The sequence below is a fragment of the Tachypleus tridentatus genome, chromosome 9 (genome assembly GCF_004210375.1).
Source record: "Tachypleus tridentatus isolate NWPU-2018 chromosome 9, ASM421037v1, whole genome shotgun sequence".
NCBI classification, from domain to species: Eukaryota; Metazoa; Arthropoda; class Merostomata; order Xiphosura; family Limulidae; genus Tachypleus; species Tachypleus tridentatus.
In genome coordinates, this window is record NC_134833.1 from 139,099,055 (window position 1) to 139,118,672 (window position 19,618).

The 19,618-nt window shown below is 32.8% G+C and overlaps 1 protein-coding gene across 1 annotated transcript; it reads right to left on the reverse strand.

The window, feature by feature from the left end:
* Positions 1–592: 592 nt before the first annotated feature.
* LOC143226505 (DNA damage-regulated autophagy modulator protein 1-like) lies at positions 593–17,649 on the reverse strand. Its single transcript, XM_076457532.1, has 6 exons — positions 17,371–17,649; positions 14,579–14,646; positions 12,879–13,060; positions 3,708–3,885; positions 1,775–1,845; positions 593–1,057 (listed from the first exon to the last, which is right to left on the reverse strand). The coding sequence occupies exons 1-6, from the start codon at positions 17,502–17,504 to the stop codon at positions 878–880; spliced, it is 813 nt and encodes a 270-aa protein (XP_076313647.1). The 5' UTR covers positions 17,505–17,649; the 3' UTR covers positions 593–877.
* Between the last annotated feature and the right edge of the window lie 1,969 nt (positions 17,650–19,618).

Genomic DNA, 19,618 nt, shown 5'->3' on the forward strand with positions numbered 1-19,618 from the left:
AACAGTATGTATTCGGACTTGCAAACTCTAAAATCCGGGTTTTGATACCCGTTGTGGGCAGAACACAGAAAGCGTTTTTCGTAGGTTTGACATTTTATAGATAATATTATATTATCTATAATATTTTATATATAAAATACTTTGTTTTTGGAAATTGTACTTTAATGTACTTTATTAATTATTATTCATTTTATCCAATTTTAAACTCTATAAAATAATAGAACAAAAATGATTTTAATCAGTTTGTAAAAGTAATATTTAAGCTTTAATAATAAAAATAATGATAGTTTGAAAAACCAAAAAATGTTTAATTGCTGTATGAAATTAAATAAACACGTTACCATGAACTAGACAAGTGAGTTGTAATCTAAAGCAAACTTAGCTAACACAAGAAATCGTTATTAATAAAAATGATTTTATGAAATGATCAAAGGGGTTCTAGTTAAAAAATATAAAGGTAACTATCATACGAATCTTTATTAATAAACCCATTGTAATGAAACAGACAAGTGGGTTCTAGTCTACGAGAAAAGTTTAACTCTCATATGGATTTTTTATGAATAAATACGTTGTTATTAAACGGACGACTGGATCCCAATCAAAAAACATAAATAGTTTAATAAGTTTAATATAGAATTGTCATTAACAAACACGTAGCTCTGAATACATCACTGAATGTTATTCTGGACACGACCATACTTTACATACCCATCGAAATGTATAATAACAACAACACTGTAATGAACAAGTCACTGAATTGTAATTTAAGAAAACAAATCACTTAAACATTATAGAAAAACGTGTTTTTATTGTTCCCTTCCTCTTTAATTCGATTTTCTCCGAAACTTACACTATGCACATCGATAGCTGTAACACACTAAATATGATTTTCTGTTGAAAGATCTTGATGAGACGATGATTGTCCAAATCGATTTATTTGAATTTCAAGTGATAATGAAATCTTTTGAAACTCTTTATAAAACGTAAAAAAATATGAGATAAAAAATAAAGCCAGTAACCACTCAGCTGCGATGCTAATTCTTTGTCCTGTTGTTTGCTGCAGAAAAAAAAATTATACATAAGACCAAAATAACTTTTATATATGGAGAAGAATTGTGAATATATAATTAGGTGTGAAACAATAACACTTTTAGTTGGGTTAAGTTTAAAACTGTAGCATATCTATAAAAGTTTTATGAAAACTCGTGAGTACAAAACTAAGGGGTTACAAATACATGACTTTCAGGTCTTTACAATGTTAAGATGTGATAGTTTTAAAACTTAAATGCTGCAAGGATAAAACTCTGGGGAATTCTATGAAAGTCAGGTGTTTATAGGTGTAAAATCTGAGATGTTTTAAGTGTCAAAGTGAATTGTTTTAAATAAAGTTCGGATGTTACAAGCATAAATCTGAGCTTTTGTAAAAAATTAAATTCTAATTTTGTTTCAAGCATAAAACTAAATAAGTTTAGAACTATAAGAAGGCTTGTAATTAAGAAAGTGAAAACTGTTGTAAGTAGAAAAACCTTGAGATATAATTTTTTTAATCGTTCCGAATAGTAGTAATAAAAATAAATTGATAATTAAATCCACCAAGCTCTTAACTGTGTTGGCTTTTTTAATTAAAAACATTTAATATGCTGTTGTTTTCATGATATATATGCTACATCATTTACTTAGCTTAGATAACTGCAATATATCTACTACTAATTGAGAATAGGTTAACAGATTATCAAATACTATTTTATGGATGGATGTTTAGTTCTATACTCACTTCTCCACTTTCCGTTCCATTTTCATTTCTATCTATCCAGGTTTGGTTTTCCACTGACACAGCCGACATCACTTAACAGACAGTTAAAGACATTACACGTTTCCTATGATGATTCACTCTCTGTACTGGTTAAGATGCTTATGAGTAGTTTATGTAGACACTTAAATATTATAATTATTTGTGTCATATTATTTTCTTACATATTCAAATTCATAATCTTGAATTAAAACGAGTTATCACTACTAAAACATTCAAATGCCAAGTTCGTTTTTCAAAAGCTGATTGGCCTAATGGTTTATGTGCGAAGCTGCGGATCATAAAGTATTTGGTTCACATCACGTTCCTTTTGAAAAAGGTGTACACTTTCAGCTGTGGGTGAGTTATAAAAGTAGCAGTGTATTTTACTATTCTGTTTAAAGCCAGATAATGCTCATATGCCTTCTCTCTGTGGTCAGTATTTTAAAATTAAGAACTGCTTAGGTACTGATAAAATGCCTTTGGTTGAAAATTATATATTAATCATCACATTGTGTGTAAATTAATTTGTCCACAAACTTCTCCCACAGTTTTAAAGCTACAGAGACCAAACTTATCTACGGAATACAGGCTGGTCTGAGAGTTCATTTCTCTCTACAACGTAGTAATATTATCAACGTTAAAATGCACCCGATAGTTCAGTTATAGAGTCTAGGGTTAGGTTATCCAGGTCGCTTAACCCAATTATGTAATCGGGTTTGTAGTTTTGGCTAAAATACTACAGAATTCTGGGGGGTACCATGTTTGAAACTGTATTTATTCTACTTCCACCCTCTCATCAACTAGCGGGACTGAACATGGCAAACCTGCCCAGGTATCAAGGGCGGATGTTCTTATGGGGCTTATTTTCTGATACCTCCCTTTTGAAAGCTATAAAAGTAACCGGGGTGAGTACACTGTGGTCTATGTAATCATAAGAGCACGTTCGACTCTCTCAGCAAAACGTTCGATATTTTCACCAGAAATTGGACGATAACTTGCACGATCGAAGAGAAAACATTGTGCAATAGCAAGCAATTATTAGAAAACCAATCATATTTAACTACCTATCCCAAGGATGCAGAATTTTGCCAGCAGTTCATTGAGAGCCCACAGCTTTAATTAGGAAAGATTGGACATTATACAACGTGGCCAAAGAAACATAGGTAAATCGCTTTTATCACAGACTATCAAAGTAAGATTTCTCCTATTTTATCATTGTGAGAATGATGATGTAGAAAAATAGTTATGAGTGCTTAGGATTCCTAGAGGAATGAACTATATATAGAACAGATAATACACGCAACAACCTAATTCAAAATAACACCTTAAATACCTTCTGTGAAAGGTTTTGAAACATGTACCAAACTTCCATAAATAAAATTCATTATTCTCAAGGTGCTTTTAATTAACTTTAGTTTTTAGGATATAATCATTTAAAATAATTTTATGACTATTCTGTACATAAAATACAAATGCTCTATTTGATGATATATTTAGCAGCAAAAACCTGACTAGAATACAGATAAATTTCTTCTCAGAATCGAGTAATAATTTTTACTGAAGTTAAATTATCATTATTGTTCTAAAGGTGTTAAAATACACACATAGAACATCCCCTCAGAATGTCCCAACAACATTCTTCATAAAAACAACAAAAATAAATAAACCTAGAGCACTCAACAAAATACAGATTAACATTTTAACAAAGCTAACATGTCGCATTGTCTTATTTTACTTTTATCCTCAAGTGTCTCAACGATAGAGCTTATGACACTAAAAACCACCACAGACACAACACAGACAGTCCATTGTGTCGCTTTTTGCTTAATTACAAACAAACAAAATATTCTTATTTCCCGATCAGATGTATGAGCGTTGACGTTAGAAACTTTTTAAACAGCTTAGTAAAGGATACTGGTTATTAAAGAGATTAAAGCCAGAGCTCCACAAACAAGCCGGATGTAAAAAAGCGTTAACCCATGGTGTCTTGGATACATCAAGTAAGTTACAATAGTTTGTAAAAGGGTGTAGACCACTCCAACTATAAAGAGCATGAAAGCACCGATCGTGTGTGGGAGAAGAATATGCTTTCTCTAGAAAAAAAAACAAACCAGAACGTGTAATATGAGATGTACATAGAAATTAAAACAAATTTTTTTAATGCTGAACAGATACTGAGCCAATAAGCTGATGAAGGCTCTGTAGACAGCAGACAGATATTCAGATATTTTTATTTTCTATAAAATTTTCCCAGAGCTTGAAACATTGTTTACATTTCTTTAAAAAATTGTTTAATAAAAACATAAACTTCATAACTAAATTATATAAATAATAAATGTAAATATACAATAATCATATTAATTTTATACATATTACGTATGAAGAAAATAATAAATTAAACTCACAATATTTTTTAACATGTTTTATTTTATAATTTGAGCTAATATTCAGTTATTGTTTGGTAAAAGTCATTTTGAAGCAAGCAATTTAGTAAATGTTCATGTACCAAACAGTGTCTCTACTACATCTGGTAGGAACACTATTCTAAATAATACTAATCCAGAATGGTTAAGGCACTCGTCTCACTATCTTCGCATCGTGGCTTCGAATCATGCTATCGAACATGATCTCTCTTTTAGTTATGGGTTCGTTGAAATGCAACAGTCAATCCCATTATTTTTTTTATAAAAGACTAACCGAAGAAGTAACACCTTAATAACCGGCAATACAGAAATTCACTGAAATCATTTAACATCAAAATTCCAGTACAGAAGACAGGTAGGAACTGATTACATGTAATGGCAGAGTGGTATTCTCAGGAAAAACCGATTTCTGTACGAGTATTAGATTGGTTAGTTTTTATAAAGGGAAATTTGCGCAGGATAAATATAGAGTAGATCTGAAATTTAACTAAATGATTGAGTTAAACCTAAGAAAATGAAAAGACTAGACACGTGAAGTAAAGTCAAAATGAAAAGCAAAAACAAGTTTGTATAGATACTGGACAGCTGCCTTTCTACTGAATCAGTGAATCATTTACCAGTTACTATTCTTTAAGAGTTACTACCCCAGGAGTTTGCAGTGCATATAAATAAGGTACATACAGCATTTCATGGCCTGGCAGCTCCAGAGGTTAGAGTTGATGCTTCCCCACTATACGGGATTCTTCGTTCCAGTGTTAACTGCAAGTTCACAAGAAAGAGATTAACCATGAAATCACCAGAATCCGTTACAAAAGCAAAGCAAACCTCTTCTTCAGTGCTTGAGATAAAAGGTGGTGAAGGATTAAACCATGCACTGGAACATTCCAGACAGGCCAAAGTCTGGACTGAGCAGATTTGGAGACATACGATATTTGATCAAGTGATCAATGAGAAAGAACAGCTGTAATTGTTGGCCCAAATATGGATGTTGATTTTCTGATCGCAATGGACCAGGATGCAGGATCAAAGATGTCCGCATCAACTATCCACAAGCAGAGATCTTACTCTACAGGCTTGTCAAGCACTGGTATACACAAGCCTGTAAGTCTGGAGCTTGCCCACTCTTAGTATACACAAGTCTGTAAGTCTGGAGCTTGCCCACTCTTAGTATACACAAGTCTGTAAGTCTGGAGCTTGCCCACTCTTAGTATACACAAGCCTGTAAGTCTGGAGCTTGCCCACTCTTAGTATACACAAGTCTGTAAGTCTGGAGCTTGCCCACTCTTAGTATACACAAGCCTGTAAGTCTGGAGCTTGCCCACTCTTAGTATACACAAGTCTGTAAGTCTGGAGCTTGCCCACTCTTAGTATACACAAGCCTGTAAGTCTGGAGCTTGCCCACTCTTAGTATACACAAAGTCTGTAAGTCTGTAAGAGCTTGCCCACTCTTAGTATACACAAGTCTGTAAGTCTGGAGCTTGCCCACTCTTAGTATACACAAGCCTGTAAGTCTGGAGCTTGCCCACTCTTAGTATACACAAGTCTGTAAGTCTGGAGCTTGCCCACTCGATTTATCTTAAATACTACTCTCTGCACTAAAGGATATTTCATGACACAAAATTGCTATAACTGGGCTTATTACAGCCCTAACCCACACTTTTGCCCACGTTTTTCTGACTGATTGGAGTTTGTTTGATCCAGCATTTAATTTCTATTTAAGGTCAAAATAATAGCCATTCTGACTAATTCGTTAGGCTTAAGTTAATATATAAGTATGAGTATATTTGGCTGTTTAGATCTGTAGGATCGGTTCAATAGGAGAAAAGAGCTTTTTGGAATGGATGATTTACATTTAAATAGGGTAGGTTTTGGTTTGTTTGTAATGTCTATTAATTCAACTGTAAAGGAAGTTTTAAACTTAAAATCGGCTGTGGTGAAAGCCCAGAAAAAAAGTAGACAAATGTTTAGATTAGGAAGTGAGTATAAACGTAGTTTCAAGGATAGGATTAATTGTAACTATTGTAAATCTAGAAGTATAATATATTAAATAGAAGACTTTAGAGCACTGTCAGTCATGAACGATTTTCATATAATGAAAACAAATGAAAAATGGTTAACTTTAGATAATTTTGATGACAAATTTTATTGAAATACAGGGTTATAGGTTATTTAATAGGGACAAAGTATTAAAGATGGGAGAAGTGGCTTTATATGTAAAATGTGAATTACATCCTATTGAAGATGAGGATATTAAAAATAATAATAAGGAAATTGAAGCAATTTGGATTTCTGTTAGCCGATTTAAAGGGAAAGGAGTTTTAGTGAGAACTGGTTACCAAATGTTACTGGTAAAACTAATGAGAACCTTCACAATAAGGTTAAGATTTCGGTTGTTAATGAGGTCATACTTATGAGTGATTTTAATTTCAGATGTACACAATACTGTGCAAATGTTTTAGGGCAAGAGAAAGTGTTGTAATTCTTTACATTCTATGGGGTTAATTTTTCCATATCATTAGAGAATGTAAATTTTAACACCATGGTAATGCTTTCCTGATCTCTATTGACAAATGAATGAGTCAGAGTGAGAATACATATAATTTTTTACAATTTTCATATACTTGTACTAATGGAGTCTCATAAGAATTCTGCGTGAAAGAATATATTGATCAAATTTATGGTCTGAAATAACTGTCATTATACCACATACAGTGTCTTGATTATATAGAAGAAAGTTAGCATATGGTATCGGTACATGCCAGAATAAATCAATTTAATAGCACTACACAAATAAACCATGATAAATTTCAGTGTTTAATACTACATATAAAGTTTTATTGTCATGCCACGGCCCAAAAAGTGTGGAGAATTGTCACTGCAGCAGAAATTTTGCATAAAAGATTTACGTGATGCAATGGTCCCACATAAGTAAACGTTAAGGGCAAACACAAAATGCTAGGATAGGAGTTGAGTCTTTGAAAAATGATAAAGGAAAGCTGGTATCTTATGATTAAGATATGGCTGTGTTATTAAATACTGATTTTTCTTCAAATTTTACTCATGGACATTTAAAAATATTCCTAATCATGAATAGCTGGTAGATGTAAAAATTCATACAAGATGATCACATTAATTTTGAGCTTATTAAGATAAAATTGGAATGTTTAGAGAATGATAAGTCCTCTCGGCCAGAAAATATTTCCCCAAGGATGTTTAACTATATTAATAATTAAATATGTGAGTTTCTTGTAATATTTTCTGTCAGTCTCTGAATAGTGGGTAGGTGCCAGAGGATTGAAAATTAACTAATATTCTTCAAGGGGGATGATAATATTCTCTCAGTAATTACAGATCTATTAATTTTACATCAATTATATGAAAGATTTTTGAAAGTCTGATAAAAGAGACTTTTTAAAGTAATTTAAAAAGTTTATAATTTTATTGGATAGCCAACATGGTCTAAATGAGAGAAAATCTTGCCTTAAAAATCTTTTGACATTCTTTGAAAATTTACTAATTATACAGATGAAGTTAAGAGTGTAGATTTAGTTTGTTTGGATTTTCACAAAGAATTTAACAAGGTATCAGATAAAGATTTTATGAAAAAGTATTACTATATGTGTGAGAAATAAGTTGGTTAATTGGATAAAAGAATGGCTAGATGGAAGAAACTAGAAGGCTGTTTTAAATTGAATTCAGTCAAGCTGAATTAATGTCACAAATGGGGTACCTCAGGACTTGGTCTTCGGACCTTTGCATCAATGACATAGATGAAGTATTTGTCAATAGACTACTTAAATTTGCTTATTATATTAAGGCCTTGGGTATTGCATGGTGTAAGAAGGAGGACGTTGCTTTATAGGAGGACTTGGATCATTTAGTGAGTAAGGCAAATAAATTGCATATGGATTTTAGTTATAATAAATGTAAGATAATGCTTGTATGTTATCACAATTTAAATTGTAAGTATAATTTGGATTAGAATACCTTAACAATATCATGAAAGAAAAAAAATCTTGCAGTAATAGCTAATCAATTGCTACGGCCATCCAAACAGTGTGCTGTTGCTCGTGGTAGGACATTAAAGTTTTAGGTTGTATCAACAGAAATATTGAATACAAGTCTAAAGAAGTTATAATTTCTTTGCTTAGGTCACTGGTTAGGCCACATTTCGAGTATTGCGTTCAGTCTTGTGCTCATTACATAAGGAAGGACATTGAATTGTTGGAAAGGGTTCAGAGTAGGGTTACTAGAATGGTATTTGGTATATGGGTTGCCATATGTGGAGATATTGAAATCCCTGAAAATAATTTCTTTTCAAAAAATGTGTTAGGATATATTTCATTGAAATATTTCAAGTTGTTAAGGAAATTAATGATATTGATGTATCATACTTTTTGAGACTTAATGACGAGAAAAGTAGAATAAATATAAATTTCGGCAGGGTAGGAGTCATCTTCAGCTAAGACGGTTGTATTTTCCTAATGATGTATTTCGTATTTTGAATGAGTTGCCTTTGAATGTGGTAGAGGAATTAATGTAAGTGTCTTAAAGGAAAATTTGATAAACGTATGAACGATAAGGATTAGTTTTGAAAGTGTTATTTTTGTAGTTTTAGATTAGTAGAAGAGACAGTCTAGATAGACCAATATGCCCCTTATTATATGTAAACAATACGTTGCAACTAGCACCCTAAAATATCTAAATCATTGAAGGTAAAAAATGACTGCAGTTTTGGCTATTCCTGGCTGTGGACCTGATGTGCCACAGAAGTTTCTTATATTATTATCAAAAAGGTCACTACAACACTAGTAATTCCAGCTGAGAGTCTTGTACTGGTATCTGTGGCGTTGGAAATTACTTTTTTGGTGAAATTTCTCAGGAGACGACTGAATCATCCCAGTAGGGAAAGAATGATTTTCTACTGATGCAGCAAAATGAAAGACAAAGTGTGATTGAATTTATTCTTTTATGGTGTTTGATGTAGTTATACATTATGGTGAGTCAAGATAAAGGATACCAATACCATTTATTAAGTCATACATCTGCCAGTCGTTCTACAGTTTAGACTACATTCATTTCTCGAAAGGCTGTTATGAAGATATCAAGTTATTTTATTTATTTCATAACCTGTAGATAAGAGAGTTGAAGTTATTATGAGTGTTCAGACACTTTTTCTTCGTACTATGGCTGTAAGCTAAGAACATATATATCTTAGTAGATTTTTGTTCTTATTTAATTATTTTGTGTATATGTATTATTGGGTTTAGATTAAGTTCTGTTGGGTGAACATCATATATTTTAGTTACTTTCTATGATTGTGTTTTACTTTGCTTATTTTACAAGTTTCACGAATAGATAATCCGTTTTAAATTATGAATGAAATATTTTAACACGTGTTTCAAAACACTAAGTAGATTTTGTTTAGTTAATTTAAAGAGTTGCTTTATCTGTAATCTGTTATATGCATTTGTTATGTTCGAAAGGCCTATTTGTTTTATTTCTGAATTATTATATACACGATATTTATTTTCATTTCATAGCTGTCCTCTGCTAGTACAGCGGTAAGTCTATGGATTTACAATGCTAAACTCATGGGGTTCGATTACCCTTGGTGGACTCAGCAGATAGCCTGATGTGGGTTTGCTATAAGAAAACACACATATTCCATAGTGTATTTCTGTGACACTTTTTGTGTATATATATCAATTATAATGAATGGGCTCTTTTACTGTATTTTAAACTATTGTGTTACAGTTAGATGATTTAGTTTTTTAAATTTTATATGCTTATCTAAACTGAACTCTCTTGTAACATGTTAGATGTTTTAAGTTGACATGTTATCTCTATTAAATGGTATGTATTGTTTATATATGTTAGCATTGTAGAAGGGTTCATTATATTTTTCAGTCAAAATTCTGTTTTTGAAGTGATTTGTGTTTGCAAATAATCTACATTAAAGATTATTTTTACATATATTGCCATTGTTCATGGGGTTACCTTTTTTTTTTATTATGCACAACTCTGTTTAAAGATATTATCCTTATTCTGGTTTTACCATGCATAGTTTGTTAAACCCCCACATCTTAAAATGGCAGATGAGCTGTATAATTAATTTTATATCTCTAGTCCTATTAGTGTTGTTAAACAAGTGTTTTTTATTGCAGAGAGGGCGAGTTATATTGTTTCTTGACCAACATACAAGTAAAGTTAGTTTTTATGTAATTTCAGTAGATTTAGAATTATGGATGTTTATTTTGAACTGAACATAAAATGAGGAGGAAATGTGGTTGAGAATGGTACTGTGTAGTTAATATGCTATTATTTTGAATTTCAGTATTTTCTGTGTGGAAAGTAATTCAAATAAACACATTTCAACTTCTTGCTAACTCTGGCTGAAACTCACCTGTTAACAGGCAGTTAACCAAGTTTCTTGCAGGGAAGATAGTAGAAGATATCTAGGAATAGTAATCTGTCTTCTGAGTCTGCAAATATGGTAATGATTCGGAGTTGTCCCTACTTTTGAATTCCAGCAAGAGTGGCAGATGATAGATATAGAAGACGTTTTGTGTGTAAGCTTGGCTTAGTTCCCCAGTGGCTCAGCGGCATGTCTGCGGACTTACAACGCTAAAAACCATGGTGGGCAGAGCACAGATAGCCCATTGTGTAGCTTTGTGCTTAATTCAAAACAACAACAAGTCTGGTTTAAATTCATATTCTATTTGATTTTGTTAAAATCCAGTGTCTCTACTGTAAAGTTTCTTGTTGAGAATTTGATTTATTGATCTATTTAATCGTTTTGTAGACTGGAAGATTTTGGTAAGATTTTTAGATAACTTTTTAAGAGTTTTTTTTTGTGTAAGGTTTGACGTTGTTCAAATATAACCGAGATCTTTGAGTTTATTCTTTTTACATATTGTTTTAGGTTTAATTTCATTTCATAGTTTCAGTTAATTTACCTTACACAGGAGGAGGTCTTACAATGTACAGGTGAGAAAAACATCACTAATGTTTCGTTTCTTATTCTCTCTCCCTCTTGATAGTCCAACACAACAGACACATTTGCTCTTATTTTATTACCTTAATTTTGATTGAATGTTTGTTGATATTTGCTAACAAAATTGTTTCTTTGCATCTTTAATGATTCAGATCATTGTTCCTGCCAAAATAAATTAAAAATCAAAGAGATAAATAGCCACACACTTTGTAACTTGGTTTGTTTTCAATCTCCAGTTAATACATTCTAATTGACTAGCTTTAGGAAAACCCACAAGCCACTAAATACTAAAACTGTGAAGCTAATTAAAAACAACAAATTAAACTATGTTAAGTAGCTATAGTTTGATTTACAATAAAGCAAACGTAGAAAGCAAACATAAAACCACCTTAAGTGACCTTATCCTAACCTACAATATGAATAATGTGGAAAACACAAAAAATATAGTAATTAGAATCATTTTATCCTACTATATAGGATAATATAAAAAATATACATAAAACTAGCTTAAGTTTCGTTCTGTTGATTAAAAATAAAGATTAAAGCAATAAATTATATTGTCCAGGAACCGTTAACCTAAGATTTTTAAAAAATAAATTTGTCAGTTAATAAATTTTTGTCTTGTGTTGTTGGCATCCTTCTTGAAGATTTATTTGAGCCATCTATCGGCTAGTGTGGAAGTATTGGTGCCATTAGAGAACAACCGTAATGAGTGAACTTTAATTCTTCAAAATCCTTAATAAGTATTGAAGATAAAAACAAGAGGCAAGTATCTCTAAATAAATAATTTCTAAATGACACTAAAGTAAAGGCTTTCAAATATTGAGAGATGATTAATAGTTTTTAATAGCACTGCAGTTATAGAATAAGAGAAAATGCACAATGTTTAGAATTTCGATAGGCCTAAGAAGTAAAAGAGCACAAAACACTGGTATGTGTGTATTATTTGTTTTGTTTTTATAGATTTATTATGTTTCTTTGACATCTAATACTTTTGTGGCATAGCATCATACAGTGACTGGCGTTTAGGTGGAATCTATAGAATTCATTTATTTCATTTAATCCATGTCGCCTTGTCAGGTGTTCTTCCAACGTTTGCTTTAGACTAGTTGGAACTGGGAGAGAGGGTTATCACCTTTTGTTAGTAAAGAGTTTCTAATAGATTCTAATTAATACATTGTAGTTTAGAATCTCGTGCTAACTAGTTGATTATTAAATAAATTCAAACTTGCTATTGTTTATCTACATAAATATAACTACTGTCTGTTATCTGTTGTACGTCTACCTAACTACTTCGTAGTGTTTGGATTGATATTCATCAAAATTGGTGACGAGGTTCATTGGGTCTATGAAGAGGTGCATACAAATATTCTGCTTTGCAGTTTGCGCTTTGCAGTTTTTAATGGCGTTTTTGTGTTTCTTATTGCTACTTCAACCCCTGTGGAAGGATCTTCGCCAAATTTGGCATGGATGTTTACTGGGGAGATACATATAAATTTATTTTTTCGCATTTTATGTTTCGCAGTTTTTATGGGCGATATTTAGAATTACGTATAAGAAAAACAACTTTTCATGTTCTAAGATAACCTTTCATTAATTATGAATTTACATAACTTCTGTCCAGGAGACGGTTACTCTAGCTAGTCTATATATGAAATTCACTCACCCATTCAGATTTGTTATCGTCATTACTGTTGAATCCAACAGGATAGGTTGCCACTGTAACCATGCCAACAATGGAGACCAAGCCAACAAATAAACCTAATATATTGAGAATTTTGACAATCTTGTTGTTTCTTTGTGTGTTTTCAATTACAATGAAGTATCGAAGGGTCATTGTCAGTAAACCTATGAAAAAAGCATACCAGGAAAACATTGTAAATAATTATCAAAAAGGACGTGTCAAAGAATTATTATTAGCCCACATAATTAGTAATAAAGAAAACGACCGTAAGTTCCCGAGAAACTTTATTATTTATTTACTAAACGTATCGGTTTTACCCTTTCTTCAGGAGCAAACATTTTCTGTAATGAAATTTATCACTGAAACTAAATCCGTTTATTCCAACACGTGACTAGGGCAAATCAAAAGAGTATGATTAGGCTTCATATAGTAATAGAGTGTACATGTACAGTGCTTTGAAATGTCTTTTACTCACGCACTAAATCTACATTTATATAGCAATTTCAAGAACGTGCAGTATTAATTACGGTATTTACTTTTGTGAATTATTCAGCCAGACAAACTGTTTAAATTATTAAAAAAACAAACGAATATAAGACCCAGTCTGTCTTTCAGTTGTCACTTGTCACTGAGTTATATACGTTTCAGGTAATCCCACCTTTACTTGTGATTGAAATAAAAGATTTTCTGGCTGGACTTAGTCAGCTATACGACAGCCCATTCGTCTTTCACTTGGAACTATTATTGTTCTCTCTATTGTTGAATGATTCAGTCAACTGTGACAAAAGGCCTGATGTCTGTTTCACTTTACAAACTTTCACAACCATCTTTTCCATTGTTCTGAAACCAGAATTGTGGATAGAGTTTCTCTAGTAGAAGATATATTCTCTACATATTCCACTACTGTCTAAAAACTCAAAAGACAGATGCCTTTGAACAGTTTGTAAAAGAAAAAAATTATTGCTAAAGACTCTTCTTCTAGACTGGCGTCATGTGAGATACTTCTTTAAAAGTCAGAAAGAGTCTCTCTTATTCATTATCTTGAGGATTAACCATGAGATGATCACATCTGTTTAATTATAGGGCTCAAGTGATTATTTAACACGTCACATAATAACTCTAGTTTGCATATGTAACTAGAAGTAGTGGGCTACAGATGTAATGCAGAACCGAGTCTGGCATCACTTGATGGTTAGAGCACTCGATTCGCAACAAGCGGGTCGCGGGTTCCATTTGACCTTCCAGCCTTAGAAACATTATAATGAGATAATCGCTCCTTCTATTCGTTAGTATAGAGTAGTTCAAGTGTTTTCCACTGTTGAGTACCAGCCTTCCGTCTCGTAATCACTCAAAAATTACAGACGGTCAACGCAGATAGGCCTCGATTAGGTTACTCGAAATTTAACAAACAAATAATATACGAGACAGTCACTGTTTATACTGCTGGCACTAGGATTTAGAATTAGGTAATAGGGTGTTTGAACATATGAAAATAAAACAAAATTATTTTTATAACATCTGGAGAAATGTTTATCTAGTTGATTCTTGGGTTCTTTGTATTTGTTGTAAGCCCATCTGTAAACCGTTCTTATACCCGCATTTGTAGATATATACTACAGATAATCTGCTTCAACAAATAAAGTATGTATAATTCAAACCATTAGTCATGCGTAATACCTTACCTAATAAAGCTCCCAGGAACAGAAATATTCCAAACACCCCACTTTCGGGAGGATATCCACCCGCCTCACTAAAAAAAAAGAAAGAAATTACGGAAGTGTTTTACATTAAGTGTAAAACAGTGCACAATATTTTCACTGTTATATTTACAATGAATATATATATGTGTGTGTGTGCATGTATTATAATTGTTTGTGGCATATGATATATTCCATACATGGTGGATAGATTCCGGTGTAACACTATGTGTTTTTTTCTGTTTTGTTTTTCTATTTAACAAGCGACCTTTGACCTAACTAGTCTGTCTTTGTTAAACCGCTATCCACTAGTTAATTCCGCAGCCTTTGCTGTATTTGTTTTAAACTGCTGTCAGCTAGTTAAGTCCCCCAGTGGCACAGCAGAACGTCTGCGGATTTATAACGCTAGAAATGGACTATCTGTGCTCTACCCACCACGGGTATCAAAATCAGGTTTTTAGCGTTGAGAGTCCGCAGACATACCATTCCTCCACTGGGGGGCGTTTGTTAATAATAATGAAACCATTATAATAATATATACAAACACATATAATTTGCTATGTATTTTATTTGATTCGATAATACTAGATTTACAAAATTTATAATACACTTGCTGTTGGTTTTTCGGCCCGGCATGGTCAAGCGTGTTAAGGCGTGCGACTCGTAATCTGACGATCGCGAGTTCGCATCCCCGTCGCACCAAACATGCTCGCCCTTTCAGCCGTGGGGGCGTTATAAGTGACGATCAATCCCACTATTCGTTGGTAAAAGAGTAGCCCAACAGCTGGCGGTGAGTGGTGATGACTAGCTGCCTTCCCTCTAGTCTTACACTGCTAAATTAGGGACGGCTAGCACAGATAGCCCTCGAGTAGCTTTGTGCGAAATTCAAAAAACAAACAAACAAACAAATTGTTGGTTTTTCTTCTAACACAGAACTATAATGACAATATTACCCTAATTATATTAATATTTAGTAATTACTTCCTTTACCAAATTAGCCCGGCATGGCCAGGTGGGTTAAGGCGTGCGACTCGTAATCCGAGGGTCGCGGGTTCTCATCTCTGTCGCACCAAACATGCTCACCCTTTCAGCCATGGGGGCGTTATAATGTTACGGTCAATCCCACTATTCGTTGATAAAAGAGTAGCCCAACAGTTGGCGGTGGGTGGTGATGACTAGCTGCCTTTCCTCTAGTCCTACACTGCTAAATTAGGGACGCCTAGCGCAGATAGCCCTGGAGTAGCTTTGCGCGAAATTCAAACAAACTTTACCAAATTAACGAGGTTATAATTTTTCTTTTTAAGTTTTATTATTTTTACTGAAAATTTCAGAAGCATATTCTGGTTCCTTTCTGGCTTTTACGGAAAACGTTATTTATTACTTCATGTGTTTGTTAAGTGTTAGAGGCTAGTTAACACAAGAATGTTAGTGTTAGACATACTACATGATATGCTTATCGTGTTGTTTCCCTTGTATTATATTCAACTTTAACATCTTTTTATGGATGGTTCATGTATTATTTAATTTTTTATTCATTATTTTGCATTTTCATCATAATTAGTGTTGGATGTGCTGTAGGAAAATCACTGCTAATAAGTATACATAGTTTAAACTGTTAGATAACAGATAGGCTTAGTGAGTTTTCTTTGGTCTAAAGATGTGTGAGGAAGAGCTAGAGCAAAATACCTAATTTTACACAACGTTATTTTTTTAAAAGTAATTTACTTATACGACAGTAGCTCAAGCTAGCAGCTAATGTTTTATGTTCTGTAAGTTATACTATCTTATTAATTTAGTGTTGCTTACATTAATGGTGTTGGTGATAATGTTCAATATATCGAATGTTATTTGTTTTCAATTTTACTTTTTGTATCATACTTCATTATAGAGATTGTTTCGCATTGTCAGCTTAATATATGCAAGTGTGTTTAGGACTAACGTAAACCTAATAAGCTGGTAGAATCTTGTAGGATATTATTGGAATTACGACCGAAAATATAAAGAGAAATAAAGAAAAAATATGTTTGATTGACTGTACTGATGAGTACCAGACTGTTCTTTTGTTTCATTCTAAGTATTTTATTTTGATAGGGAGCTAATATGTGTATTTATGTAAATATTTTGTGATATTAGGATATCAGGGTTTTATATAATACCGTGAAAATGAAGGTATATCTCTATTTTTTTATTATTGACTTACTAACATTAGTAATTTTCCTATTTCTATAGCGTCATAGAATTAACTCAAATTTTCTTTAAACTTATTAAGAACGTTGTTTAAACTTGTCTTAATTAAACAACATCAGTCTTATCTTAACTGTATTTTTAAAACTTAAGTCCACAAGGGTTTAAACTCTGAAAACACTTACTATAATGAGTACGTCGTGTTTGAAATATGTGCAGGCATTACAGACGTCAGGAGGAGGTGCAAATGTTGTGCTACATATGGCTCTCATTCGGTGAAGGAAAGTTAGCAGAAAAATTCAATATTATTCTTATTATATCAGCCATTAAAAATGAATTACTATAACATAGAAAAGATCCCTATCAGGTTTGTATATGTAAATGTTTGTTAGTAGGACTTTAAATGTTTGTAGTTTTAATACATTATGAAACTGTTCTTTATGACCAATTCTGTACTTATTTTTAGTGCAGTGTATTGTCTTTTTATATTTATTATTAATTCGAAAGAAAATTTAAAGATCCTCACTAAAATATCTCTGTTCTGGGGCCACAGCAAACCTACATCCAGATATCTTACCGGTGTAAGCACTTACCTGATATACGGTATCCATGCGCGAACATCTTCTCTAATCACTGCCCAAATGTATACCACTATGACACCAAGAAGTAAGAGCAGTGCCAAAGACAGCGGAATCCAACCAACTCTCATGGAACTCCGTGTGGTCATATTTGCTTAGGTATAAAATAAATAAAGCTAAGATTGTGAAATAATTTGAGAGGTTAAATAAACTCAGTGCAGAAATAAAACAACACAAACAATAAATTTGTGTTGCACCGCGCGATGCCAACCTTTCAACTGGTACGCACTATATATATTGCTCAGCTAAGGGGCTGTCGTCAAACGTCGAAGATAAAAATTAATGGTTGTCAAGTGTATTATCTTGGACTCTTTTCATATGTACTTTGAAAGGTGAAATCAAGCGATAAGTACAGCTGTAGTCTGCAATAATACAGTTTAAAGATTAAAATAAAACGACAAGAGGGTAATTGTGTTTGTGGGAGTAGTTACTTAGCCGATCAGTGCTAAGCCTGATGGCTTAATGTGCTATAAATCAGATTTCGATACTCTTGGTGAGAACACTATGATTAACAAACAAACGGAACGAATAAATTAACAAGAAGTTATACGATAAAGTAATGAGACCCGCTTGCAGCAAAACAACTCAAAACTTGTCTTAAATATATAAGTGGACATTTTATCTTGATGTTTTTGTTATTCACGTTCCATCAATGTTACGTTTACGGGCTTGGAACGATAAAATTCAGGGTTCGGTTTCCCGTGGTTGACAAAGCGTAGGTAGCTTATTGTGTAGCTTTGCGTTAAAATAACCAAACGTGTTTTCGAAGGGCTTCCCTGGCATTTTAAAAACTAAAACTGCATTGAGACCCAGCTACCTAATCTTAAAATTTTAGAAAAGTTTATTAAAGTCTTTAGAAGAATTACAGGGGCGTGTCAATAAATTGTTACCGAAATCCAACGTATATTAGCTGTTTCTGTTTTATTCCTTCTAGTTAGTTTTTGCACGTCAGAAACTCAACACATCCCAATATTATATCAACGAAAGAGGATAGACTCAAAGGATTGAAATGTCTGGACACAGGTCAGTAGAAACTTCGTACATCTTAACATTATATCAACGAAAGAGGATAGAATCAAAGGATTGGAATGTCTGGACACAGGTCAGTAGAAACTTCGTACATCTTAACATTATATCAACGAAAGAGGATAGAATCAAAGGATTGGAATGTGTGGACACAGGTCAGGAAAAACCAACAATCGAACACAATAAAAACATTAAATCCTACTGAATAACAAGTAATTGAAAATTCCAAAAAAATAAGTATGATGCAGGGATTGTCAAGCAGAATGTACAGAAATAAGGTAGAGACAAATACATTAATCCATACAGAAATCCTAAGGTAACTGGTTAGGAAAGGCGTTCGGTCTATGATTGCAAGAGAAACTGTGCTTCCCCAAGATATGGTAAATAAATTAATTAAGTATCAGCTAAATATGACGTTATAAACTTGCAATTGTATCAAACAATTGTATTTTATGGCATAAAGAAAGCAATTATCAGTGTATCTTACATTAAAATGTATGCAAAATTGGAACTTATTGACAACTCATAGCCTACATATTCAATTATTCAAATCACTAAAAAATTTAAGCGAAATAAATAATTTATAAATAAGTTAGTGTTTCGTAATTGCTATTTTATAGATTAAAATGTACAGTAAACAAATCAAATGTAATAATAAGAAATAATATTTTGTAGTTAATTTTCATGCGATATTTGGAAACTTTTGTTTTTTCACAACCTGCACTTCGCCCTCATGACTGTTACCTCTCTGATGTCGCGTGATGTGTAGATGCTTTGGTCATTGTATTAAACAATGCTGTTATTTTCTGCATGCATAAATTTTTTCTGAAGTGTCAACCTTCAGATTTGAATATGGATTCTAAATATAATAGGAGAAATTATAACTGTATTATTGAAAGCTTATTAGTGAACACATTTGGTATTAAGAGTTTTAGTGATAAAGAAAGCATAATCAGAAATGTTAGACCGATGCTGGCTCTAAAGTCTCGTCATGGCCAGGTAGTTGAGGCACTCGGCTCGTAATCCGAGGGTCGCGGGTTCGAATTCCCGTCACACCAAACATGTTCGCCCTTTCAGTCGTGGGAGCGTTATTATGTGACGGTCAATCACACTATTCGTTGGTAAAAGAGTAGCCCAAGAGTTGACGGTGGATGGTTATGATTAGCTGCCTTCCCTC

Bases quoted from the DNA above. Each gene is read 5' to 3' on its own strand.
- LOC143226505 (XM_076457532.1), bottom strand. From the start codon at position 17,504: ATGACCACACGGAGTTCCATGAGAGTTGGTTGGATTCCGCTGTCTTTG. The intron at 3,886-12,878 runs GTGAGTGAATTT...TTTTTTTTCTAG, and splicing joins ACGATAACAAATCTGAATGG to AGAAAGCATATTCTTCTCCC. The intron at 1,058-1,774 runs GTGAGTATAGAA...TTTTTTCTGCAG, and splicing joins ATGGAACGGAAAGTGGAGAA to CAAACAACAGGACAAAGAAT.